Raw genomic sequence first — 19,471 nt, 5'->3', positions numbered from 1 at the left:
AACACTGACCCTCTTCAGCCCTATACTGTTGATAAAACAACACTGACCCTCTTCAGCCCTATACTGCTGATAAAACAACACTGACCCTCTTCAGCCCTATACTGCTGATAAAACAACACATGACCCTCTTCAGCCCTATAGTGCTGATAAAACACTGACCCTCTTCAGCCCTATACTGCTGATAAAACAACACTGACCCTCTTCAGCCCTATACTGCTGATAAAACAACACATGACCCTCTTCAGCCCTATACTGTTGATAAAACAACACTGACCCTCTTCAGCCCTATACTGCTGATAAAACAACACTGACCCTCTTCAGCCCTATACTGATGATAAAACACTGACCCTCTTCAGCCCTATACTGTTGATAAAACAACACTGACCCTCTTCAGCCCTATACTGTTGATAAAACAACACTGACCCTCTTCAGCCCTATACTGCATTTCGGCGATTTGGAAAAAGCCGATCTACAAGCTCACAATGTGTCGCGATGCGACACATTGTGAGCTTGTAGATTTGAAAAGATTTTCTATACATTTGAAAACTTGAAATGTGACATTCTGTAAAATGAGTACCTTTACTTTTGCTACTTTAAGTACATTTTGATGCCAATGCCTCTGTGCTTTTACTCAAGTACTTTTTGAATTCTGTACTTTACTTGTAACAGATCAGTATTTCTACATACTTTTACGGAGGAGTAGTTCACCCCCAAAGTGACTGTTTTTCTATTGATTACTCATGCCATGGAGAGTAGAGTTCAATAATATTTTTAGTTTTTTGTCGCATTCCTAAGACAAAAATGTGATAACAATAAATTTACCCCCATTCGTTCCGGATGGTGACCCGTTTCGAAACGGGTCCTCATCCGTAATCAATGGGAGTAAATTTACTCGAATCAAGTTTTTGTCTTAGGAATGTGACAAAAAACTAAAAATATTATTGAACTCTACTCTCCATGGCATGAGTAATCAATAGAAAAAAAGTCATTTTGGGGGTGAACTACTCCTTTAAGTAAAACATTTCAGTATTCTTTCCACCACTGCATAGGATACTAGCAGCAGTAGGGTACATTTAATAGCGATACAATACATGGACGATATTGGTTCATTCATGGCGATACAATATGATTCGATTCAATGATTTAAAATCAATATGGTAACTATTTAGCAAAGAAATCTGTGTAAAACGTGTCAATAGTGCATGTTTTTTTTACATGATATTATTATCGATATAAATAAATAATCACTGTGATTCTCTAGCAAACACATGGATATTATATTTCATCACATATGGACAAACCTGTACCTTAGTTGACATCAACACACAGATTACACACATTTACCGATAGACCAAGAGTAGTATTTAAGTCATTAGACCCCTCTTTTTAATATTTCTTCTTAAAATTGATACATATACAAGGCACAAATACTTAGTTTCCATACAATGATTATTTGCATTGCAAAACGATTCCATACCGATTATTTGCATTGTAAAACGATGCCCAATTTTGCTGTTTGCATAACGATATAGTAGATCGTTGCAAATTAAAATCTATTTTTTCGGTTCAGTTACTATATGGTTACACCCCTAAGCAGCAGCATTGCATCCATAATGCTGTGTTGTATATGGTGTATATTATTGCGACCGTAGGTCGCACTTACTATCAAAACCTGCACAAACTGTGAGTGAGTCCGTCAGTCAGTCAGTCAGTCAGTCAGTCAGTGGGCCTATAGAGTTATAATAAGAATAGAGAGGACACCAGATATCCCCGCCCGTCCACTTGCATTGAGTTGCTCACCCAGCGCATGAGGCGTTTTCACCCCTTCTTCCGGGTAGTAAAACCGTGACGTAGTGGGAACTATATGACACGTTTTGCGTCATAGTTTGTGTTCATGGACGCGCTGGGGCTCCAATTCATGAACGAGCTCTTCCGGTATGAACGCGCGTCAATACAAAGAAGCCTAGAATGCGCGTTCATGTGTTAGAAGCCCCAACTGCAGTACCTCAAAACGGCCACGCTGTCCATTGCGCTTCAGGGCTCCACCAGGGTTCTGGGGGCTTGGGCCGAGGCCATGGGGCTGTTAAGTCTGACATCATTTTGTAGGCAGAGGAGAACTTTTGCCCCCCCAAAAAGCTAAACTTTTTATTATTTTTACTATTTACTAATTTTTCTTCTCTTTGTTGTTGAAAGGAAAGTGGTAGAATTATACTTTAGTTGTTATTTTTGTCTCGGATCTGTTGAAATAGCGAGGGACAGATATTGACAATAAATCTGCTTGGAGGTCTGACTACAAAATGATGTCACGGCTTAAAAGCCCCATAGTCTGGGCCTGGCAACTTCAGGGTGGGCACAGTATGAATGAACAATAATTAATAGGTTAATACAAAGCATTGAGTTCCCAACCACACATTTCCAAATATAAACTAACACTCCCCCTCCAAACACACAGCAGCCCAGAAACACGCCTGCTGGCCAACTGGAACACGTAGGCATTGCTACATTGGCATTGATGCAAAGGAGTCGTCGCCAGCACACAAGGAAATCCTTTTCACGGGCTTTATTTACCTCTCTGGACAGAGAACAACGGACGTGTTTCGACCTGTATGGTCTTCCTCAGCGTTGTGTGTCATGTTACTATTGAGCCGTGCACCTAAAAGACTTTATTTAACTTGGAGTGTTGTCATGTTACTATTGAGCCGTACACCTAAAAGACTTTATTTAACTTGGAGTGTTGTCATGTTACTATTGAGCCGTGCACCTAAAAGACTTTATTTAACTTGGAGTGTTGCGGGTTTTCTGCTTTTGTGCAGTCTCTTTCTCTACATTGGCATTGATGCCCGACGGCGTCACCGGTTCGATTCCCGATCAGACGACTTTTGCCGCGTGTCACTCCCCCATTTTCCTGTCAGTCTACTGTCCTATCAATAAAGACCTGTCAGTCTACTGTCCTATCAATAAAGAGCTGTCAGTCTACTGTCCTATCAATAAAGACCTGTCAGTCTACTGTCCTATCAATAAAGACCTGTCAGTCTACTGTCCTATCAATAAAGACCTGTCAGTCTACTGTCCTATCAATAAAGACCTGTCAGTCTACTGTCCTATCAACAAAGACCTGTCAGTCTACTGTCCTATCAATAAAGACCTGTCAGTCTACTGTCCTATCAATAAAGACCTGTCAGTCTACTGTCCTATCAAATAAAGAGCTGTCAGTCTACTGTCCTATCAAATAAAGAACTGTCAGTCTACTGTCCTATCAAATAAAGACCTGTCAGTCTACTGTCCTATCGATAAAGACCTGTCAGTCTACTGTCCTCTCAATAAAGACCTGTCAGTCTACTGTCCTCTCAATAAACACCTGTCAGTCTACTGTCCTATCAATAAAGAGCTGTCAGTCTACTGTCCTATCAATAAAGAGCTGTCAGTCTACTGTCCTATCAAATAAAGAGCTGTCAGTCTACTGTCCTATCAAATAAAGAACTGTCAGTCTACTGTCCTATCAATAAAGAACTGTCAGTCTACTGTCCTCTCAATAAAGACCTGTCAGTCTACTGTCCTATCAAATAAAGACATAAAAGCCCAGAAACAAACCTAGCCAACTGCTGCTAGTGTAAAAGATGCATCATCAGAGCGACAGCTGTAAAGTACTGCTCATTTATTCATATTAAGCAAAACGATGATCACAAAAAGAAAAAAAAAAGCTTTCTACATGCCCACCCATAAAAACACCCCTGACTGACGTGCACCCTGACGTGCACCCTGACGTGCACACACTCCTTACTCTCCTTCCAAAGCGCTCTAAAGCCCATTTAAACCAAGGACCACTTTAACCTCAATGTTAATGAGAGCAGACCAAGCCTCAGAGGTTTCAATGTGGCAAAGAATAAACATGTGTAGACAGCGACCTCTAGTGGTTAAACTGACATCCTGCAGCTGGATGTTAATCCATTTAGACATGAATGCAAATCTGTGTCAATTTAGACCTGAACCACTTTAACCATCATTTAATGCTTTAACTATTAAAGAATAGCAGATATACAAGCTCGCAGCGCGGCACCCCGAGTATATCTGCTCTTTTTGAAAAATCGTTTTTGGCAAGTCTTTGAAAATATCTTTGTAAAAGTGAACATTTGTAACTCAAATATTTGCTTCTGGGGGGTCCCTGGAACAACATATTTTGAGACGGGGGTCCGCGGCCAAATACCTGTAATTTTGGGGGTCCTTGACATGAAGTTTGAGAAGCACTGATTTAGAAGAAGGATTTAGAAGACATTGATTAGAAAAATATTCAAAGACTTGCAGAAGATGTTCAAGATGTTTCAGAAATAGCAGATTTACAAACTCATATCTGCAATTTTTTTAAATAGTTAAAGCATACAAGAATGGTTGAAGTAATAATGTCTAATGATTTTATATATTTTGTATATTATGTGTTTGTCTTTAAAGGAGCTATAGTCAACTTTTTCTTGAAAAACGGATGCTAAAATAAAAATAATGTTTCGAAAATATTGTATAAAAAATAAGCTTCATATATGTGTTTCTATTCAAAAATGACCACAAAAAGCGTAAAATAATGATAAAATAATAATTTTGGCCATTGTCAGACCAACACTTTGTTTACATCCTAGTCTATAGACTAGGATGTAAACAAAGTGTCGGCCCTACAATGAAAAAGTTGACTATAGCTCCTTTAACTGTTTTGATGAATTGAATACACAGGACCCAAATGGAAACAGGCCATAGTGCTTTCTTGGGTTTAATCCTTTTAGTATCATTTGTATAACACATGTTTTTTTGTTTTATTTTTGCACATGTTTTGCTCGTTCTTTCCGCGGCAGAGCCTGTCTGAGCAGAAGAGCCTATAGGTCAGGGTGTCTGCAGTAGCAGCAGCTCCCATCGTCTCAAATCTTGAACACACATAAACAACAATGGTGGCGGGATAACTTTTCTGGTTGTTTTCTATGCCTGGGTCTGTAGTTTCTCCATTTCTATGATCTCTACAACAACAACTGGATCTGTAGTTTCTCTGTTTCTATGCTCTTGTTTCTCCATTTCTATGATCTACAACAACAACTGGTGCAAGCGAGGGACAAACTTCAGCCTTGTTGAAAGATGTCTTTTAAAGATGTCTTTTACAAAGGTTTGCGTTTGGAAATAATGGATGGATAATTTGTTATAAAATAAGCTACTTTGATGGCGTTATAGAGGGTATGCGCGTAACATCATCATTATACCCGGAAGTAATGCGGGAATGCCAACTGAGTGGCAAAAAAACTACTTTCTGTCTTAGACAGTCCATACATCCACACAGAAAAGTCCTGTCTGATTGAACGATGTTAAACAACGTTAAACTCACTTTGCCATTTCACTTTATTCATGTGCACATCCTCTAATGTTAAGGAAGTTTGTCCACTTCTCTGATAATATTTAGCCTGTTTCGCTCCGTTCCGCCATCTGTTTAGTCTCTCCGCATCACAGTCTGGAAAGCCTTGTATCTCCAACGGTCGCAGCAAACCGCGGCTTCCGATTGGCTGTTGTGCGGAGCAACTCTAACCCTACTCTGATTCGTTAGAACACCACCAAGTGGCTTTCCAGCCACCGTGGCTTCCATTGGTCTGTGGGGCGGGGCGGGACAAATACACAAGGCTTCCATTGGTCTGTGGTGCGGGGGGCGGGACAAATACACCAGGCTTCCATTGGTCTGTGGTGCGGGGGGCGGGACAAATACACCAGGCTTCCATTGGTCTGTGGTGCGGGGGGCGGGACAAATACACAAGTCTGTATTGGTCTGTGGGGCGCGGGGCGGGACAAATACACCAGTCTGTATTGGCTTCCATTGGTCTGTGTTGCGGGGCGGGACGAATACACCAGTCTGTATTGGCTTCCATTGGTCTGTGGTGCGGGGGGCGGGACAAATACACCAGTCTGTATTGGCCGGCTGATGACGTAGTTACCCTAACCCTACTTGATTCGTTGGAACACCACCCAATCAGCAACGACCTTGTTACGTCACAACGGACGTTCAGAAGTGCGAGTCAACGGAGTCATTTCCAGACTGTGATGCGTAGAGACAATACAAAACGTGGAACGGAGCGAAACATCCGTTTCCATCAGAACTGACTGAAAATAACTTTATACTTGATGTTTAACCTCTTGAACACCAGCATGCCTGGTGCCTATTCTGGGGGGAAGGTTCACCAAAAATAGCTGATCTACAAGCTCACAACGCGACATTTACATGACGATTAACTGTCACTCAGATAATTGCGATTAACTTTTTGTGTTTTGTCGTTGACAATTACATTTCTGTTTGGCTTTTAGGCTTTGCAGTTGCACATGGCAGATATGACACTTAACTTACAGTAAATATACAAAGAAATGACTGACATATTGGACAACTTTACACTTTAAAAAGAACATTTATAGTTGAAATAGCCGATCTACAACGATCTCACAACGTGAACATATCGCATCACGATGCTTTGTGAGATTGTAGATCTGCTGTTTCCACTAGTTTTGAAAATGTTTGAAAAAATATGAAATCTTTTCAACGTGGAAACGATTACAACACAATAATTGTGATTATATCAGATAAGTGCTATCAGACGATTATGTAATAATCGCAGAACTGCTCTGTCCATCTCACCACGACGATAAACACTGGACTTAAATATTAATCAGGTCAATAAATGATGTATTTATTCATTCAAGGCAACATCACACATTAATAAGTTACGCCAGACTTCAAGACTTCAACTTCAAAATCAAAAACGGCAAAAGTAGCAGATCTACAAGATCAAAAGCTTGCTGGAGCTTGTAGATCTGCTACTTTCGATGGTTTTGTGCAACAATGTAGTGTGATCAACGTACGATGTTCATTTACAAACAAAAAGAACATTTCAGTTGGAATATGGAGATTTTTTGTCAGTTTTCTGCCTTACAGCAACAATGTGTTTCATGTACAAATAATCAGGGTTTGCTCTGGGGGTTTGGGTGCTCCAGTCCGTTTTGTTTTGGTCCGACCGATTTTTTTTTTGAGTTAGGAAAACAAAATAACCTTTGCTAATAAAGTATGTTTCTAGTTTTAATGGTCCATATGTATGACAATAATTTAAACTTAGTTTGCCCTTTATTAAACAATCATTACCCTTACATCAGTCAAACCTCTAATAGGAGGGAGATGCAGATATTATCCAGTACGGTAGTTTATCAGCTTTATGCGTAAATATTAAACAAAGTGTTGAATGAAAAGAGGGTTAAATGCTACTAAAGTAACTAAAGATCTTAACCTAGACCAGTGTTTCTCAACCTGTTTCCTGCATGGTCACACTTTTCATGTCCCAAGAATCCATGGTCACACCAACATAATACTGGGGTGTAAATATCCTCACTGTCGGGAAGAAACCTTGCATCTCCAAGTTTCAAATGTGTATGTTTCTTCGCAAAGCAAAGCCCTGCTTCATCATACAAGGCTGTCGCACAACAGTCGTGAAAACAGCAGATCTACAAGCACACTAACGCCTCGCACCGCGCGGAGTTGTGTGCTTGTAGATCGGCTGTTTTCACTAGTTTAAATCATTTTTAAAATGATAAATACAATACTGGCTTTCAAGCAGTTTCAAGGGGCACACCAAAAGTCCCCAGGACCAGTGGTTGAGAAACACTGGCTTAGGAGCTAAAATCGACAGATTTAAATGGGCAAATGGATCGATCGGAGCAGCCCTAGTTTGGTGTTATGGTTCAGGTCTAGTCTGTTCTGTAGTTTTAGGCTGGTGGTCTGGGGGTTAGGGTTCAGGGTCCAGGGGTCCGGGGGTCCAGAGGTCTGGGGTTAGGGTTCAGGTCCAGGGTTTTGGGGGTCCGGGGCTTTAGGCTGGAGGTTGGGGTCCAGACCGCTGCCTTCATAGATGGCTCTGGGGTTATGGTTGGGGTCCAGGGGTCTGGGGGTTAGGGTTCAGGTCCTGAGGTCTGGGGGTCTGGGGCTTTGATCTGGAGGTTCATGTTGGGGTCCAGGCCGCTGCCTTCATAGATGGCTCTCCTCCTCATCCCCTCCTGGATCACTCTCTGCTGGAAACGCAGCTGAGCGTTGGAATATCTGCAGTACGACCTGCACAACACAACACAACACAACACAACACACACATTGATTGATTGATTGATTGATTGAAGACTTTATTGTCAGTTTGCATAGGAAAAGGTACAGTTTCATGACGGTACAGTTCACTGGTACAAGGTCAACTAAAAGGAGATCCTAGAAAGCACTTGGCTTATTTGCACAGGAAACCATTGAAGTATCTCAGAGATGGGCAGTATTTGAAATACATGTATTTGAAATACGTATTTGAAATACTTTTTGGTATTTTGTAATTTGTATTTGGCTAGGATGGAAAAAATTGGATGTAATTTGTATCAAAATACATTCAGGTCTAGTATTTCCTGTATTTGAAATACAAAATACTTTTTAATGTAAATTATTCTCAAATGGACACATTTTAGACATTCACAAAGGTTTAAACTGTAGGGGGAAAGATACATTTTCTTTCAATCTAATTTGCTGGTGGTTTGTGTGTGTGTGATACAGCAATAGCACTTGACTTTGCTTCAAATGTAAAGTGCATTATGATTACAATTTTGAATTACTTGCGCGCAAGTACTGCGTTCATCTGTGTATGTATGTATGTAGGTTGGTAGGTAGGTAGCTGTAGGCACAATAAGGGACCAGCATTTGTGGCAATGTCATCATTAACAGCCAATGAGGGACCAGCATTCCTTGTGATGTTAGTGGTGATGTCACTTGCATCGCCAGTGGTGATGCCAGTGTTGAGTGCACCTCATGGCGTGCTCTGCTCGCGCACAAGCAGGCCATACATGGCCTACTTGTGCACAAGACGCAAGTTGGCACCTCGACAGAGTGCAGTTTTAGTTATTATTATAAGGCTGGCAGAGCGGTTTTGCACTCTATGAAGTACTGGCGCAGAGGCACCTGTGCATTCAGTCTGATGCCATAGTTCCTTTAGAAGATAACGGTAAAGTGGGTTCCAGACGATACGCGGTCACCGCCTCCTAGTAATTCATTTTCAATGAGAGGCGGGCGGCTATTTCTGCCGCGCAGCGAAATTTTGTTGCGGCGAGGCGAGCGGGTGCAGTCCCGCGAAAATCCCAGTGAGTGTGCTCGTTTGTGCATGCGTACATGGGCAGTGAGAGATGGATTGTGTTCATCTTTGTGAAATACCGTGTGGCGTTTACTCACTGAGCAAGTGTGTTTGTGTCTCACCGCGGTGCGGTAACCGCTGACTCAAGCTGCAGCCGTAGCGGTGACCGTGTATCGTGTGGAAGGCACTTCTGGCCTGAGCTCTCACAGACTGGCACACAGTGTAAACATTTAGGCTGCCTGCTCAAGACAAACACCATAGTATGGTCAATTTAAGTGCCTTCCACATGATACGCGGTCACTGCTATGGCTGCCGCTTGGGTCAGCGCTTACCGCACAGCGGTGAGACACAAACACACACAGTATTTCACAAAGATGAACACAATTCATCTCTTGCCGCCCGCGTACGCATGCACAAACGAGCACGCTCGCGGGGATTTCACGGGACCGCGCCCGCTCGCCTCGCCGCCCCAAAACTTCTCAGAACGGCCAAAATAGCCGCCCGCCTCCCTTTGAAAATGAATTACTAGGAGGCGGTGACCGCGTATCGTCTGGAAGGCACTTTATTCTTCGAAATTCTGACAGGCAATTAATTTAATACTTGGCAGTCAATCTATAAAAGTACTAATCATTGCATCATTTTTTATAAAAAAGTATTTATGTATTTTCAAAATACAAAATACGTATTTGAATCTTAAATACATGTCTCTGGCCTGTATTTATATTTTGTATTTTGATACATTTTTAGACCCAGTATTTGTATTTTGTATCAAAATACTTTTCAATGTATTTTCGCCCATCTCAGTATCTCATATAACATTGAATGACAGACGGATAGAACACAGTACTATGCAGTAGAGTAGATTATAGTCAGAAAAGAAATACATAAATAATAGTGCAAAAAATATATACAGTAGATAATTACACAGAAGGGTTTGGTACACACAACACAACACTAACACAACACAACACAACAGCTGAGTGTTGGAGTATCTGACCTGCACAATAAACCACACAACAGCAGTGTTAACACAGTCTCTGTTAGTGTCATGTTTTAATCAAGTTGTGTTGTTGTTGTGCTGAGCCATTTTCAACATGTTCACCTTTCTCTGGGGGCCAATAGGATGTCTTAATGTGAATGTTGGGTAAAAAAGCATTGCAGATGTCAGAACCACAAATCATAACTGACTGCAGAAACTTCCCACTGGACTTCAAGCAACTCTGACTTCAGAAGGTTGACATTTCTCTGTTATAAATCCTTGTTTTGAGTCTGCTGTAATATTGTAACATTTTGAAATATTGACTTCTGAGCTGTAATGTGTATGTTAATGTTAATGTAATGTGTATGCCCTAAATATTATATATTATAATATAATTAATATAAATAAATATATGCCCTAAATATTATATATTATAATATAATTAATATAAATAAATATATGCCCTAAATATTATATATTATAATATAATTAATATAAATAAATATATGCCCTAAATATTATATATTATAATATAATTAATATAAATAAATATATGCCCTAAATATTATATATTATAATATAATTAATATAAATAAATATATGCCCTAAATATTATATATTATAATATAATTAATATAAATAAATATATGCCCTAAATATTATATATTATAATATAATTAATATAAATAAATATATGCCCTAAATATTATATATTATAATATAATTAATATAAATAAATATATGCCCTAAATATTATATATTATAATATAATTAATATAAATAAATATATGCCCTACGTATTATATATTATAATATAATTAATATAAATAAATATATGCCCTAAGTATTATATATTATAATATAATTAATATAAATAAATATATGCCCTAAGTATTATATATTATAATATAATTAATATAAATAAATATATGCCCTAAGTATTATATATTATAATATAATTAATATAAATAAATATATGCCCTAAATATTATATATTATAATATAATTAATATAAATAAATATATGCCCTAAATATTATATATTATAATATAATTAATATAAATAAATATATGCCCTAAATATTATATATTATAATATAATTAATATAAATAAATATATGCCCTAAATATTATATATTATAATATAATTAATATAAATAAATATATGCCCTAAATATTATATATTATAATATAATTAATATAAATAAATATATGCCCTAAATATTATATATTATAATATAATTAATATAAATAAATATATGCCCTAAATATTATATATTATAATATAATTAATATAAATAAATATATGCCCTAAATATTATATATTATAATATAATTAATATAAATAAATATATGCCCTAAATATTATATATTATAATATAATTAATATAAATAAATATATGCCCTAAATATTATATATTATAATATAATTAATATAAATAAATATATGCCCTAAATATTATATATTATAATATAATTAATATAAATAAATATATGCCCTAAATATTATATATTATAATATAATTAATATAAATAAATATATGCCCTAAATATTATATATTATAATATAATTAATATAAATAAATATATGCCCTAAATATTATATATTATAATATAATTAATATAAATAAATATATGCCCTAAATATTATATATTATAATATAATTAATATAAATAAATATATGCCCTAAATATTATATATTATAATATAATTAATATAAATAAATATATGCCCTAAATATTATATATTATAATATAATTAATATAAATAAATATTCAATATTTTAACCAAAGAAAAAAAGGTTTGGAATAATTCACAGAATGTGCAATGTATCTAGACCAGGGGTCTTCAACAGGGGGTCCGGGACCCCTAGGGGGTCCTCAGAGTTACTACAGGGGGTCCTCAGAGTTACTACAGGGGGTCCTCAGAGTTACTGGGGGTCCTCAGAGTTACTACAGGGGGTCCTCAGAGTTACTACAGGGGGTCCTCAAAATCTTTGTGTGAAAAGAACTTTTTTTTTTCTACACAAACCACTTGAACCCTAGTATCCCCATTCTGTGTGGAACATTAGCCCAAAATAGCCAATCTACAAGCTCACAATGCCTTGCGTTGCGAGGAGTTGTGAGCTTGTAGATCTGGTATTCTTGTTAAAGAGGTTTGGTGTAGAGGGAAAAAGAAGAGCAGACTAAGTATTGATGGTTCAAGTGGTTCAATGTCTAAAAAACACACATTAGTCCAACAACCAAACAAGTCTAGTCGTTTAACATCCAACACAACTACGTGATACTAAACCTACCAGGAAGCCAGGGTGGTCAACAGGAAGTGGTCATAACCTACCAGGAAGTCAGGGTGGTCAACAGGAAGTGGTAATAACCTACCAGGAAGTCAGGGTGGTCAACAGGAAGTGGTAATAACCTACCAGGAAGTGGTCATAACCTACCAGGAAGTCAGGGTGGTCAACAGGAAGTGGTAATAACCTACCAGGAAGTCAGGGTGGTCAACAGGAAGTGGTAATAACCTAACAGGAAGTCAGGGTGGTCAACAGGAAGTGGTAATAACCTACCAGGAAGCCAGGGGGGTCAACAGGAAGTGGTCATAACCTACCAGGAAGCCAGGGTGGTCAACAGGAAGCCAGCCATGCCCACATCAAAGGAACGCCTCACTCTGCCTGGAAGACAAGATGACATATGACATCATCATTAGGGATGGGTATCGTCTGCGATACTTTTAATGGTATCGGATTATGATGATTCTCCAACGTCTATAGTAAAATGGCTGAATAACTGGCTTAATAACCTATTGTGGTGTGTAAAATAGCCCATAGAAAAAGGCAAGTAATAATTATAATAATAATAATAATAATAATAATAAAAACACATAAAAAGTATCGAAAATGGTATCAAAAAAGGTATGGTATCGATTCCCAGGTATCGAAAAAAGTATCGTATCGATTCAAAGGTGAACGATACCCATCCCTAGTCATCATCAAACACCATCACTGAACACTGACTGAACACTGAACACTGACTGAACACTGAACACTGACTGAACACTGAACACTGACTGAACACTGACTGAACACTGAACACTGAACACTGACTGAACACTGAACACTGAACACTGACTGAACACTGAACACTGACTGAACACTGAACACTGACTGAACACTGAACACTGACTGAACACTGAACACTGAACACTGACTGAACACTGACTGAACACTGAACACTGACTGAACACTGAACTGACTGAACACTGAATACTGAACACTGACTGAACACTGAACACTGACTGAACACTGACTGAACACTGAACACTGACTGAACACTGAACACTGACTGAACACTGACTGAACACTGAACACTGAACACTGAACACTGACTGAACACTGAACACTGACTGAACACTGAACACTGACTGAACACTGACTGAACACTGACTGAACACTGAACACTGACTGAACACTGACTGAACACTGAACACTGAACACTGACTGAACACTGAACACTGACTGAACACTGAACACTGAACACTGACTGAACACTGAACACTGACTGAACACTGAACACTGAACACTGAACACTGACTGAACACACTGACATATTCTCACCTTTTAACGTGGGGGCGGGGGGGGGGGGGGGGCATTGTAGAATGAATGATAAAATGAACTCACTGGTAGCCAGGAAGTGCAGCAGTCCTGTTACCATATAAGCTGCTGATCCATGAAGCAGAGCCTCTCTGGCACACGGAGTGTTCTGGATGTCTGGAAGACCCGGTAGTCTAAAACCCTCCTAGAAACACACAGAGAGAGAGAGAGTGTTCTGGATGTCTGGAAAACCTGGAAGCCTGAAACCCTCCTACAAACACACAGAGAGAGAGAGAGTGTTCTGGATGTCTGGAAGACCCGGTAGTCTAAAACCCTCCTAGAAACACACACACACACACACACACACACACACACACACACACACACACACACACACACAGAGTTCTGGATGTCTGGAAGACCCGGTAGTCTAAAACCCTCCTAGAAACACAGAGAGAGAGAGAGAGAGAGAGAGAGAGAGAGAGAGAGAGAGAGAGAGAGAGAGAGAGTTCTGGATCCGTGTAGACAGGGAACCCGGATATCTCTGAAGACTTTACTGTGTGTGTGCTTGTTAGACCTAGATATCTTTGTCGTGTGGACCTAGATATTTTTCTATGTGGATATCTGAAAAACCTGGATATATGAAATATCCAGCTCCATGTAGCCATGGCCTAAAACCCTCCTAGAAACACACAGAGAGAGAGAGAGAGAGAGAGAGAGAGAGAGAGAGAGAGAGAGAGAGAGAGAGAGAGTTATGGATGTCTGGAAGACCTGGTAGTTTAAAACCCTCCTAGAAACACAGAGAGAGAGAGAGAGAGAGAGAGAGAGAGAGAGAGAGAGAGAGAGAGAGAGAGAGAGAGTTCTGGATGTTTGGGAGCTTGAAGCCCTCCTAGCACGCACGTGTTTGAAAATGTTTTTCTGTCGTCTTTTAGACTTCCTGATCAAAAGGTGTGCAGGACAAACAACTGAAATACACAATGAAATGACTGACATTTAATATACAAATACTGACAACAATAAAAACGTTGATCTACAAGCTTACAACGCATCACAAAGTGACCCGTTGTAAGCTGGTAGATAAGAGTAGTATTGGTAGAAATAGTGGAATAGGATAGAAAGGTGGGTTTAAGTTGATCCTATGGATCTGCACTTGGCCCAGCTGTGTTAATGTCAGGCTGGGACTTAAATGTAACGTTTGTGTATTCTATCAATGAATACAAGCATAAGTATTAACTATCATCATCCGTCTGGAAACGTGTTAATACTCATTCAAACATGAGTACAGATTAGTGTTCCAAAAGATAATTGTGTTAATGTTAGAGGACCAATAATATGGTGAATGTTGGGCTGCCACTATGCATATTTCTAATGCATATTATCAATGAAACATGTAGATAATTTGTTTTTGTTTTTTTATCGATCTGTCTTCCCCTTGGATATAACACAAATGATGAAGCTTGCACAAAAATGCATTTCACCCACTGTTTATTAACGCCTGTAAACCTTTGATGTGACATTAAAGATGATTCATGATGAATGGATATAAAGAAGATTAAACTGATTCTTACGAATGGTAGATATGCGTATTTTATGTCCTTATCAGAGGGAGAGAGCGATCATCCGATCCACCAAGCAACTCAAAACCAGAGTGGATTCCAACAGAACCTTGTTGTAAAGCTGACTAATCAACGATAACAAAATGAAATTGGTATAATTAAAGGGGAGAAAAGAATAGAGGGAATGCGCGTGACATCATCATCAATGATCATTTCCAGAAGTTATGCAGGAACGCCTACTGAGTGGCAAAAGAAATAAAAAACACTACTTTCTGGTCTTGACAGCCCAAACATCCAAACAGAAAAGTCCTGTCTGATTGCATTAATCACTTTATGCATGCGCCTCTATTGACCAAAGTTAACTTTTCTCGTATCAGTGAACTGTACCAGCATGAAACCGTACCTTTTCCTATGCAAACAAGTAGGTTGGGAGTGGCTTATTGTCAGTATCAGCCGGTAACACGCGGGAGTCTGTCCCCGTTACAATGCGCTAGACCCCTGGGAGTTGGACTGCTGAGGTGGAGTGCCACACCTACCATCAGCTCCCAGTACTTGCTGCAGGGCTTGCCAATACGCTGAGTTAGCGGTGCCCGGAATCGAACCCATGACCTTGTGGTGCAAAGGCGAGAGCTCTACCGACTGAGCTACCCAGGCATGAAAAACTTTAAATAATTACTTCAATCAGTCAATCAATCAATCAGAACTTTTTGTAGGCAGTTCATGTACATGTGCCTCAAGCGTGAATATAAATTACAATCAATACACAATCTCTCAGCAACGGCAGGCTTACAGCAGAGGTATTGCAGACCTAGGGGTACTTGAGAGATTTACAGAGGCTACGGGGAAAGGATTTGGCATTTATTAAAATGAATTTCCAAATCGATAGGAACATAATGTGTTATCTCTCATGAGCTATATGTGTAGTATGTCTCCTCAAGTAGCCAGTAGGTGTCACTATTGCACCATGAGCAGAGGTAAGGATCACTCATGTGAAATCTGCTCTCAAACCAATGTGAACAACAACAATGCTTAAATGGATCAAATGCCTCCATTCACCGTCTCTCTCATTCTCCCTAGAGACATAGTTTACACCTGGAGTCTTCAATAGAGGGTCTGGGACCACTAGGCCAGGGGTTTTCAAAGTGGGTGACGGGGCACCCTGGGGTGCCGCGACGGCAGTCCAGGGGTGCCGCGAGATAATTTGATAATATTTGGAATTTATTTGGACACTTGAAGAAATATTTAGTATCATTTTAAACTTGAAGAACAAAGTTATAACCAAAATGGCTATTATCTCAACGTTTTCCTCACAACATAATCACTAAAATATCGTCACTGTCGGGCAGAAACCTCGTATCTCCAAGTTTCAAATGTGTACGTCTTTTGGTAAAGCAAAGCCCTGCTTCATCATACAAGACTGTCACACAAAACTAGTGAAAACAGCCGATCTACAAGCACACAACTCCTCGTGATGCGTGGCGTTGTGTGCTGGTAGATCTGCTGTTTTCACTAGTTTAGTACATTTTATAGATGATAAATACAAAACGAGCGGTTTTGGACATACAAGGTTTCCACCCGACAACGACGATATGCTATAAGGTGCTGGGAGTGAAAATTATAATGTAGGGGTGCCTCGGATTAAAACGATATTCATGGGGTGACCTGAGACAAAAAGGTTTGGGAACCCCTGATCTAGGGGGTAATCCATGTTACTACAGGGGCTGGACAGATCTTTGTGTCATAGGACAATGATTTCATGTTAACCATTGAACCCTAGCATTCATATTCTGAGGTGAGCTTTAGCAGGGAAAAAAAGCCGATCTACAGGCTTGTAGATCGGCTTTTTTTCTGGAAAAAGGTTTCGTGTAGAAAAAAGATTAAGGACAGAGTCAAAGTTTATTAAATATTGGTTTAAGCCAGGGGTCTTCAACAGGGGGTCCGGGACCCCTAGGGGGTCCCCAGAGTTACTACAGGGGGTCCTCCAAATCTTTGAGTGATAGAAACTTTTTTCTCCTTTTTTATATTAACCACTTGAACCCTAGTGTCCATATTCTGAGAACTTTAGCCAAAAATAGCAGATCTACAAGCTCACAACGCCTCGCAGCACGCGAGGCGTTGTGAGCTTGTAGATCTGCTATTTTTGGCAAAGAGCTTTGGTGTAGAGGGGAAAAAGAGCAGACTAAGTACAGAGTGAAAGGTCAAGTTTATTAAGTATTGACGGTTCAAGTGGTTAAATATCTGAAAACACAAATTGACATGAATCCAAAATACACTGATGATTGTGCTGTCAAACAATGAAACTATATGGAATCTATGAACAGGTTGTGGGGGTCCCTGCTTCATCTCTCTCTCAACTAAGGGGTCCCTGCTTCATCTCTCTCTCAACTAAGGGGTCCCTGCTTCATCTCTCTCTCAACTAAGGGGTCCCTGCTTCATCTCTCTCTCAACTAAGGGGTCCCTGCTTCATCTCTCTCTACTAAGGGGTCCCTGCTTCATCTCTCTCTCAACTAAGGGGTCCTTGCTTCATCTCTCTCTCAACTAAGGGGTCCCTGCTTCATCTCTCTCTCAACTAAGGGGTCCCTGCTTCATCTCTCTCTCAACTAAGGGGTCCCTGCTTCATCTCTCTCTCAACTAAGGGGTCCCTGCTTCATCTCTCTCTACTAAGGGGTCCCTGCTTCATCTCTCTCTCAACTAAGGGGTCCTTGCTTCATCTCTCTCTCAACTAAGGGGTCCCTGCTTCATCTCTCTCTCAACTAAGGGGTCCCTGCTTCATCTCTCTCTCAACTAAGCTTCATCTCTCTCTCAACTAAGGGGTCCCTGCTTCATCTCTCTCTCAACTAAGGGGTCCCTGCTTCATCTCTCTCTCAACTAAGCTTCATCTCTCTCTCAACTAAGGGGTCCCTGCTTCATCTCTCTCTCAACTAAGGGGTCCCTGCTTCATCTCTCTCAACTAAGTGGTCCTTGGCCTGAAAACATTGAAGACCCCTGGTTTAAGCTAATGGTTAAATGTCTTTTCGTCAACAGAAAACAGGGGGTTAGAGACAGGAGTGCCACGCAGCGAAGGCCATCAGGACTCGAACCCGCGACGCGTTGTCAGGCATTAGAGCCTATGGGCCCTATTTTTGTCCATGCTAAAACCTAGCCGCAATTTGCAACACTGGATTTTGCTTTAATCGGACGAATCTAGGGTTGCAATACCTCCCATAGGCAGCCAATGCAGAACTCTTCTGTGTGTTTTGCTATCTGATTGTATTAAACAACGTCAAACTCACTGATATCGCGGCTCTAGCCTATTGAAACCGTTTTCTGAAAATAAACGTATGTTGCTATCAGTGGTTCTCAAAATTTGTCATGTCAAGGACCCCCAGCATGATATGTATTTGGCCACGGACCCCCATCACAAAATAGCCTATTTTGTTCCAGGGACCCCCAGAAGCAAAGATTAGATTTCGGTCTATTCTGCTTAAAGGGGAAGACCACCCATTTTCAATATTGAACTATGTCATTAATATACCTTAGTAGAGGAGAACTGGAGGATTGATTTTGGGGTTTGTATTGTAAAGTACAATGTGTGATGTCATCAAGTTGTACTTTACAATACAAACCCCCAAATCATACATAGTTCAATATTGAAAATGGGTGGTCTTCCCCTTTAAGGCCACAGACCCGTTGGGAAACGAGTTTGGGTCGACTTTGTTTTAGGTCGGCTTTTCCTGCTACCCTCTGACACAACACTGATTATACAAACACAATAAAACAATGTCAAATATAAAGGACAACATGAAACAGAACGACTCACAGGTGGCAGTGACGTCACTCTATCAACAGCACCAGTGTATAAATGACGTCAACGCGTTTAAAAGGTTAATTTAAGGTGAATTAAAACAAACATAAACAAACCAACCTTCTTCTCCTCTGACATCTCTGCTGTCTGTCACACACGGAGTTATGCGCATGCGCACTGTGCGCCAACGTGGTCCGTCCCGCAATAAGGTCCGAGCTGAAACACTGACTGCTGATAGGTTAGTTCCTAGCACGTGATCCAGTACTTTTTTTTTCTCCCATGGAGAATAAAATAGTGAAATTAATTATAAAATAATTGACATAATGTTGACCAGGATAGGAGAGAGAGAGAGAGAGACAGACAGACAGAGAGAGGTGTGTGTGTGTGTGTGTATGTGTGTGTGTGTGTGTGTGTGTG

General features: G+C 39.7%; 1 protein-coding gene across 1 annotated transcript; it reads right to left on the bottom strand.

Moving 5' to 3' along the window:
- Positions 1-6,840: 6,840 nt before the first annotated feature.
- On the bottom strand, positions 6,841-19,193 carry LOC308296510 (cytochrome c oxidase assembly protein COX20, mitochondrial-like). Its single transcript, XM_080739798.1, has 4 exons — positions 19,175-19,193; positions 13,802-13,919; positions 12,733-12,796; positions 6,841-8,104 (listed from the first exon to the last, which is right to left on the bottom strand). The coding sequence occupies exons 1-4, from the start codon at positions 19,190-19,192 to the stop codon at positions 7,945-7,947; spliced, it is 360 nt and encodes a 119-aa protein (XP_080595924.1). The 5' UTR covers position 19,193; the 3' UTR covers positions 6,841-7,944.
- Positions 19,194-19,471: the final 278 nt, after the last annotated feature.

This window comes from Nannobrachium achirus (genome assembly GCF_963921795.1).
Source record: "Nannobrachium achirus genome assembly, chromosome: 13".
In the NCBI taxonomy this organism is placed as follows: Eukaryota; Metazoa; Chordata; class Actinopteri; order Myctophiformes; family Myctophidae; genus Nannobrachium; species Nannobrachium achirus.
Note: the sequence above shows the minus strand (reverse complement) of the source record. Positions and strands in the feature narration are given on the sequence as shown.